This window comes from Trifolium pratense, linkage group LG6 (assembly GCF_020283565.1).
Source record: "Trifolium pratense cultivar HEN17-A07 linkage group LG6, ARS_RC_1.1, whole genome shotgun sequence".
Classification (NCBI taxonomy): domain Eukaryota; kingdom Viridiplantae; phylum Streptophyta; class Magnoliopsida; order Fabales; family Fabaceae; genus Trifolium; species Trifolium pratense.
Window position 1 is genome coordinate 29281004 of NC_060064.1, and position 9299 is coordinate 29290302.

General features: G+C 33.2%; 2 protein-coding genes across 2 annotated transcripts; one reads left to right on the forward strand and one right to left on the reverse strand.

The window, feature by feature from the left end:
• Positions 1-112: 112 nt before the first annotated feature.
• On the reverse strand, positions 113-1325 carry LOC123892064. The gene is made up of 3 exons (XM_045941912.1): positions 1188-1325; positions 497-601; positions 113-397 (listed from the first exon to the last, which is right to left on the reverse strand). Exons 1-3 carry the CDS (start codon positions 1323-1325, stop codon positions 113-115), a joined length of 528 nt encoding a protein of 175 aa, XP_045797868.1.
• A 955-nt stretch (positions 1326-2280) lies between these two features.
• On the forward strand, positions 2281-3494 carry LOC123892065 (F-box/kelch-repeat protein At3g23880-like). Its single transcript, XM_045941913.1, has one exon. The coding sequence runs from the start codon at positions 2292-2294 to the stop codon at positions 3492-3494; it is 1203 nt and encodes a 400-aa protein (XP_045797869.1). The 5' UTR covers positions 2281-2291.
• Positions 3495-9299: the final 5805 nt, after the last annotated feature.

The following is a 9299-nucleotide window of genomic DNA, read 5'->3' on the forward strand; positions in this document are numbered from 1 at the left end:
TCCTCGGCTCCATCCTCAGACTCATCCTCATCATAACTTGTATGGCAGCTACACTGTTTGTCAACACTATCAGCTGCCTCCTCTGGAAATCTGCAGCACGCTGCTCTGACTGCTAAACTTCTTTTTGTCGCTTAAGCTCGGCTTGCCTAAGTTGCTCCCTTGTATTTCGAACCTCATCCTCTGCTGCCTTTGCTCGCTCCTCAAGTGTGTCTGGGGCGAGACTTGAAACACCTGGTCTATAATTCGAGGACCTATCTCCAACACCATAGAGACGTCCTCGATTTTTCCCCCCAGCTGATTGGGCCCACATCTTTAAACGAGTCGCAGAGTCGACCATTTGGGAGCCACTCTCATCCGCACCTTCCGAGGCCTGATTCAACTTCATCTGAAAACTATCCTGTTCAAAATTACAAAAAAAAACAATGTAAATGCTACACTACTAATTTTAAAACCAAAAACGAAAAAATTAATTAATCAATGCTTTAATTTTCCTTACATAAGTGTTTTGAGATCTAAGATCAACCCAAGATGAGTCCTTCTTACGAATATGAGTTCTTAGAAATACCTCGTCCAATGTGGGTTCTCTACCCAACTCTTCAGCCTTTCATATGTATCGAAAATTTTAAAAAATTTCCCGTATCAACGTATCAGTATCGTATCGTGTCACGTATCCGGATTTCATAGCATTTGACACAGATAAATCTAAGTGTTCTATAATACTAAAACTATAATTATGTACTCAAAAATGTATTTCGGTAAAAAGTTTTTCTAAAAATGTGCTCAAAATGTGACTCAAAGATGGTATAACTATAACTTATAAGGTGCTCAAAATTTGAGAAACACTTATATATGATTATATTATCTTTTTTTCCCTCTGTTAACCAAATCAACACTTATATTGTCTAAAAATATGTACATTAGTCTTGGTTTTCAAGAGTTAGTTTACTTGGTAGCGACAATGCATTAAATATAAGAGGTCAAAGTTCGAACTTTAGACACTTCACTTATCTTTACAAAAAGTACGGAGTAAAATTGATAATTTAGAATGACCAAAATTCAAACGAAATTTTATAGGGACTAATAATATTTTGACATTCTAATTTTCACAAATTGCGATTTTTATCTCCTAACTTTCACAAACTTTTGCCCTCTAACTTTATCCCCTTTTAAAAAAGACTACCTCTCACTAATTTTGACAAAGACAATGCGCATATGAATAATGACGCAATTGTCATGTCAGCATGTCGTGCCACATATGATGACGTGGCATCAGTGACTATATATCCATGTGGCAGGGCATGCTCGGGTGATAACATGTGAGTCATTGTTCACATTTGGGTTGACTTGCTCAAAATCTGTGGGTTAACCTTTTGTAAAAGGGGCCAAAAATACTATTACCCCCGCCCCAAAATATAAGGGAAAATTGATCAACAAAAGTGATGTATTTAGTCCAAATTCTTAACCAAATACATCAACTTTCTTTGACCAATTTTTCCTTATAATTTGGAACGGAGGGGGTACTATAAAAGTTTATGGTCAAAATCACAATTTATAAAAGTTAAAGGCCAAAATGGTAAGTTAGCTAAAAATGCAATTAATACTATTTTGCAGGACTAATAAGACATTTAACTGTAATAAAATCATACTCCATCTGTCCCAATTTATAAGGGAAAAAACCTCATTTTTTTGCCCCAAATTATGAGGGAAAAATCATTTTTAAGAATGTTTTTTTTATTAATCTCATAAAATTTTAATTTCCTCTCTCTCCCCTTTTCTCAATAAACAACAACCAATAAAAATGGTTTTTACATATCTCCATACAACCTATTCTAAGAAAAACCCACAAAAACATATTTCAAATTGAATAATGCTAGCAACACACTCTTTAACAAACACACTCCAACACACTCTATTTTATTGGTTGAAATTCACATGGGTCCCATAAAAAAATGTGGACTCATATAACTTTTACGGGATCCATATAAATTTTAACCAATAGAAGAGAGTGTTTGTTAAAGAGTGTGTTGCTAGTGCTCTTCAAATTGAATTATCATATTTTACTTTTTCTAAATAATTATGATTTTTGTTTTTTCTTTTCTAATTTGAGACGGAGGGAGTATTTGATAAGTATATTTTGTAGGACCAGTAAATTTTTTTTTTAGGTATATATGCGTGATAAGTATTTTAAGCCCAACAGTTCAACTATTTGAAGTCCGCATCAATTTTCTTTTTCTTCTCCAACAACGGCACCACATTAGGGTTCCGTTTGTATTAGCACCAACACCACTATCATGAATACCGAATTACCTATGTCGCAGCGTCGTCATAAATCCAATCCTTCGCCTTCGGTAATCCTCCCCGACGACCTTGTCGTCGAAATCTTATGCTTCCTTAAAGTGAAACCTTTGATGAAGATGAAGTGCGTGTGTAAATCATGGAATATTCTTATCTCCGATCCTAAATTCGTTAAAATGCACCTTAATCAATCTTCACGCAACTCACACTCCTATGTTGTCTCTTCTAAGGATTCCAAACAGGATGATGATTACAGTTTCATACCCTTCAACGTTAATGATTTGTTGGAAAACAGTTCAATCACCTTCCCCGATGATCCTTACTATCGATTGATCGATAAGGACTGTCATCAAGTTGTTGGTTCCTGTAATGGATTGGTCTGCTTGCTAGGTTATTCTCTTGCCGAGTATGGGCATAAAGAGACCTGCTTTCGTTTATGGAACCCTGCCACCAGGACAATATCTGATAAATTAGGGTATTTTCCTGAAGACATGAATAGATTGAAATTTTGGAAGTTTATATTTGGTTACGACAATTTAACCGACGCTTATAAGGTTGTGGCTTTACATCCGGGCAATAGCTTGACAACGGTGGTACAAGTTTTTAGTTTTGGGAATAATGTTTGGAGAAACATTCAAAGTTTTACCGCTAGGCCTTTTCAGTTGGTATTTTCTACTAACAAAGAGTTTATTGGTGTACAGTTGAATTGCACTGTTAATTGGTTGGCCGTTGGCGTTGCTTCTATGTTTGTGATTATTTCGCTTGATCTAGGAACTGAGACACACGCACAATTGTTGGTTCCTTCAGGTACTGAGGAAATGTCAAGTGTATTTCCAGGTGTTTGTGTGTTGATGGATTCCCTTTGTTATTATCATGACATTGAGGGAACTGATTTTGTTATATGGAAGATGACAAAATTTGGAGATGAAAAGTCTTGGACTCAGTTCCTTAGATTTAGCTATCAAATTCTTCAGATGAACTTAAAATGTACCCCGTATTTCAATCTTTATGAGAACGGTGATACACTGGTATTCACACAAGATCTACAAGACCAAGTGATTCTCTATAATTGGAGAAATAGTACGGTAGTGAAAACTAGAGTTAACAAAAAGATATGTTGGTTTAATCCCAAAAAAAAAAAAAAGATATGTTGGTTCTCTATAAACAACTATGTTGAAAGCTTGATTCCAACTTGTTGAAAGTAAGTTCTTCTCTTGTGACATACTTGTTTGAATTTATGTTAATTCACGTACTTGTGTGTCTGGTTTTAAATTGCGGTCCACATCCGCAGTTGCGGCCACAGTCTTGCTTCTCTCAACCGTGTATTTTCAATACATTCAAATTATTGTTTATGGAATAAACTAAGACTATGTAATGGTGGATAAATAGTGTAGTTACGTACTAGTTTCATTTTATATAGCTTGTGAAATTTCAAAATGATTTCACGCGCGTTGCAGCAACCGCAATGACTGCATTCGCAACAACTACAACCGCAACCGCATCCATGACCGCAACCGCAATTTAAAACCTTGCTTGTGTGAATTGAATTTATGTTAATTCACTTGTGTGAATTTATGTGTTTTGTTGTTTCATTCTCTTTTCGAACAGGAGTCATTTTCGAATTATAGATCCACAAAACCAACTTCAAGCAAATCCAAAATTATTGATGGTGCATGTCAGGAATCAAGATAGTAGAATGAAAGAGGATTATTGAAGCTACATTTTCATCAGTTATGGTATTTGTTTACCGTGTTATTTTACAATAGTTTATATAGCTTGTGAAATTTCAAAATGATTTCACGCGCGTTGCAGCAACCGCAATGACCGCATTCGCAACAACTACAACCGCAACCGCATCCATGACCGCAACCGCAATTTAAAACCTTGCTTGTGTGAATTGAATTTATGTTAATTCATTTGTGTGAATTTATGTGTTTTGTTGTTTCATTCTCTTTTCGAACAGGAGTCATTTTCGAATTATAGATCACAAAACCAACTTCAAGCAAATCCAAAATTATTGATGGTGCATGTCAGGAATCAAGATAGTAGAATGAAAGAGGATTATTGAAGCTACATTTTCATCAGTTATGGTATTTGTTTACCGTGTTATTTTACAATAGTTTATATAGCTTGTGAAATTTCAAAATGATTTCACGCGCGTTGCAGCAACCGCAATGACCGCATTCGCAACAACTACAACCGCAACCGCATCCATGACCGCAACCGCAATTTAAAACCTTGCTTGTGTGAATTGAATTTATGTTAATTCATTTGTGTGAATTTATGTGTTTTGTTGTTTCATTCTCTTTTCGAACAGGAGTCATTTTCGAATTATAGATCACAAAACCAACTTCAAGCAAATCCAAAATTATTGATGGTGCATGTCAGGAATCAAGATAGTAGAATGAAAGAGGATTATTGAAGCTACATTTTCATCAGTTATGGTATTTGTTTACCGTGTTATTTTACAATAGTTTATATAGCTTGTGAAATTTCAAAATGATTTCACGCGCGTTGCAGCAACCGCAATGACCGCATTCGCAACAACTACAACCGCAACCGCATCCATGACCGCAACCGCAATTTAAAACCTTGCTTGTGTGAATTGAATTTATGTTAATTCATTTGTGTGAATTTATGTGTTTTGTTGTTTCATTCTCTTTTCGAACAGGAGTCATTTTCGAATTATAGATCACAAAACCAACTTCAAGCAAATCCAAAATTATTGATGGTGCATGTCAGGAATCAAGATAGTAGAATGAAAGAGGATTATTGAAGCTACATTTTCATCAGTTATGGTATTTGTTTACCGTATTATTTTACAATAGTGAAGATCTCAAACTCTTCATGAGTGATTTGTGTTCATTTATTGCAGGACCATTTGAGTAAGATATCAATTTCGTTGAACAAAATATGCTCTGAATGATATAGCATTAATATATGATTCACTAGTATATTTAATTTTAAACTTTTTGGCAACATCTAACTCTCTTATTTCTTTATTAAATATTCTTGTCAAGTTCAATTCTATTTTAGCATTAGTGTGGGAATAAGTACTTAAACAATGAAGATACATAGTTGAAGTCAGTAATAAGGACTTGAGGTACAACTTATATCTTGTGAAAACCAGTTTTAACTTCTAAGTGTGTGTTATATATAGTAAGTTAAATATATATATAACCATAATTGATTTGGACAACAACTTGGTCAACTATCATTCAATCTTACTATCTTGGTATAACTAATTATGTTACTTGGTTTAAAGATTAATTTCATCATGTGTGTATATGGTTTGTAGACAGGGTGTTGCACCATTAGATAATTTCAGCATGTTAGCTGCTTTATATTCAGATGTCTCTGAATGTAAATATAAAAATTAAGAGAAATGGCTAAATTACAAAGACTTAGTGTAAAAACCAACTAAGATAGGAGATAGACCTTCATTCTGACATTGAAAAAAAAGTAGACCTTGATTCCTAGTTGGTCATATATATATTTACCGTAGATGTTGGAGACAAAATAAGGAAAAGGGGAAGAAGAATAATATTAATTTTCGTCCAAACTTATGATTGTGCAACCATACACAACCGTAAGATTCCATTGTTAAAAGTTTGACTTTTTGATGGTTGGTTTGTAGGCACAACCCATCTCGCAATCCAATACAAAATATTGTTTTCTTCTAAATGAATCATAGTTGGATTTCTCGATTACAACAGTAAAACCTAATAAGTTTGCAGCTTCAACACAACCTAATTCATTAGTACATCTCGTTCCTTATATTTTTTATCTATGGCAAAGTGACTACTTGTATCAATAACTTCCACCTCCGTTTGAGCATTGTTGTGCTTTGAATCAACATCGGCTTTATCAATTTCGGTTTATCAACACCCGATTTCAATTTTTGGGAGGTTTTGATTCAGCAGCCATAACTACAAATAAATGAAAAAACATATAAACATCATCAAATATCTTAATGCATGTCAAAACATACAAAACCTACGGAAATTTAGTTCAGATCTATTTTTCAAACTAGTTTAGAATCTGTTTTACAAACCAAACCAGTTTTCAGTACAAAAATAGCATCAACGAATGTACAAAGGAATTAGTATAAAACGAAGATTACCTTATGTTTGAGCCTAAATGAGTGTAGAAATTCTTTGTCGATGCTCCGATGTTGGTTTTAGACCCCCCAATCCAAACAACAAAGAAAACGTTTGGGTTGGTCTAGTGGTGTTGGCTTCGGTCATGGGAGTATGCTTCTCCCAAGGTCTCGGGTTTGATTCTCTCTAGTGCCAATTTCGGTGGACTAGTCCATACAGAGGAAAAAACTCTAGTTTTAAAATGAGGCCCCCATAAGTGAACGGTGAGATTAGTCCCCTCGGATTAGTCGGTCCTAAGGCCGAATACCGAGTTTTCAAAAAAAAAAAAGTAATTTAGGTTGAGTTTAGATGAAGAAGAAGTGAAGTAAAACATATAATTGTTGGTGTGTATAAAGGCCTGTTCGAAAAATAGATTCAAAACTTTAGCGAGCGGAAAATGTTTTCCGAACTAAAAACATGTTTGGAATGTAGATTCTGAACATCATTCTCATGGCAAAAACGAAATTTCAGAGGGTCTGGTAGAAAGAAATTTTTTATAGTTTTGAGGTAATTTTGCATAAAATATTTATAAAAATTGAAGATAAAATAGACATTTTTTAGAAAAAGTAATTAAAAAAAAAAAGAAGTTTTATTAAGTTTGAATTTCATAATGTGAGTTTATTTGAACTAAAATTTATTTCACATACTATAATTTTCTTTTTGCAAAAAATTAGATTTGAAGTTCAATTTTTTAAAATAAACTCAACTCATGTAGTCGTTTACAAAAAAAGTTGAAAATATAAAATCACATTTAGTCATTAGTTCAACCTTTTTCTCGTTGCAACAAATGATTAAAGGTGATTTTATATTTGGTGACTAACATTTGTCCTTTTGAATTCAAGAAACATTGCTGAGACCAAAAGCTAGAGTTAAGTCTTCTCACTGATATCATGGAAAGGCCTGCTCAGCAGTATTCCAAGTTCAATAGCAGTACAGTTTAGCACAAAGTCAATTTGAATTGTTTTTCCCGTCAAACCAAACAAAATTACTTTTTATTGATGTGTCACTTACATGCATCATGGTTCATCCTTTCTAATTGGATTACCATGATATACAAAACTTTCATTGGCATTAGCGATAATTAATTTCGATCGAAGAATTTGTGAGACACATAAAGTAAGTTATCTCTTCTCAACCTAATTTTTTTCATACGCATGAACTAGGAATTTAGAATATAAAAGTATTTTGCATTCGCTTTGTTTGTTTGAAAGAGTTTGGTTCAATAAAAGTAAATAACAATAAAGTAAAAGACAAGAAAGGAAAAAGCAATAAATATAAAATAGGTGTGCGAGTAGACACACGAGGTGGTTAAGTATTTCGAATCCCTCCCTTACTCCTGCTTGGTAACCGACGTTATACTTTTCTTCACTATTAGTTATAGTCCGTCGGATTAATTTCTATTAAAATAAGTTTAGAGTTATCATCCCTTATTTCTATTGCAATATGAAAAGAGTTAAGTCACCCGCTTGATAAGTTTCACACATGTTTTTATAATATCATCACCTCTGATGGTTCCGCCTAACTAAAGACGTCCTAACCCTCGGCCATTTCAATGTTTAACAAGTTGTCACGTGTTCTTGGCCTACCTTGTTTGATTAACCCTAAACATGCAGAATTTAGCTAAGTGTAATTCTTAATCCTACCCCCTTCCCCTATTCTCACATGTCTATATGAGTTTTTAGACTCAATTTTAATCAATAATTCACCAAACTGGTATCAAAATGACCGTAATCGAGTTAACTTTCCACAGAATCAAACTCCACTAAATTTGGAGTTACAGAGAGAGATTAATTACCGTTTTTGTGAAATAGGGGATAAAATTCCGATTTATTCAAAATAGTGGGGTAAAACTGCATTTAAATCAAGATAAATTAATGATGCGAGATAATTTTTGACAGTTTTAAAGTATTAGATCTACAAGTTTTAAGACAAAAATTTTCTTATTAATATGTTTAACTAGTTCTCCCATAGCATGCATTGTTTAGCATTTTGCTAAAATTAATTCAATGAAAGGTGTTGGAAAAGAATATTCAAAGGCAGGCTCCACACATTATTAATGAAAATGACAAGTTACAAGGTTTTTACTTTTTACCCTTTGCAAAGTAAGCGAGTTTTAATTTATCTCTGCAAAAAAAAAATAGATTACCCCTTGTAATATGAAGATTTTATGGTTTACCTTTTCATGGAAAATATTGACTTAAGATCCAACAAAAATGATGATGTGGCATGATCAGTCAGGAGGTAAACCAAAACTCAATGGCAAAATGACAGAATCTTAAGTCAACATTTTCCATGAGGGGGATAAACCAGATAATTCACATTAATGCACTTCTAAAAAATAAATTTAGATTTTAAATAAATTTTACATACATCACACATGATGCAAGTATCTAACAAAACTTGAAGATATACTCCCTCCGTCCCAAAATGAATGAGTCAGTTGACCGAGACACGCGTGCCAATGCATAACTTTAGCGACTAATATCTTTAATTGTATAATAGTAAAAATTATAAAAAATTAATATTTTGAAAATACTCATCGAGACGAACGTAACAACATCTTATATGTTAATATTTATTTTTATTTATTAGTAAAAAAATATGATCAAAACAATATGTGTGAATAGTGCATATATTCAAAATGACTTACTCCCTCCGTCTCAAATTATAAGAGAAAATAAAAAAATCACACTTATTAAGAAAAAGTAAAACATTATAATTTGAAATATGTTTTTGTGGGTTTTTCTTGGAATAAGTTGCATAGGAAGATGTAAAACCAATTTTTATTGGTTGTTGTTTATTGAGAAAAGGGGAGAGAGAGAAAATTAAATGCAATTTGTATTTAATTTTATGAGAATAAGGGAA

Coding starts and splice junctions, on each gene's coding strand:
- LOC123892065 (XM_045941913.1), top strand. CDS start 2,292: ATGAATACCGAATTACCTATGTCGCAGCGTCGTCATAAATCCAATCCT.
- LOC123892064 (XM_045941912.1), bottom strand. CDS start 1,325: ATGACTCACATGTTATCACCCGAGCATGCCCTGCCACATGGATATATA. Junction 602..1,187: donor CATTGTCTTTGTCAAAATTA/GTGAGAGGTAGT, acceptor TACATATGAAAG/GCTGAAGAGTTGGGTAGAGA. Junction 398..496: donor TTAGATCTCAAAACACTTAT/GTAAGGAAAATT, acceptor AATTTTGAACAG/GATAGTTTTCAGATGAAGTT.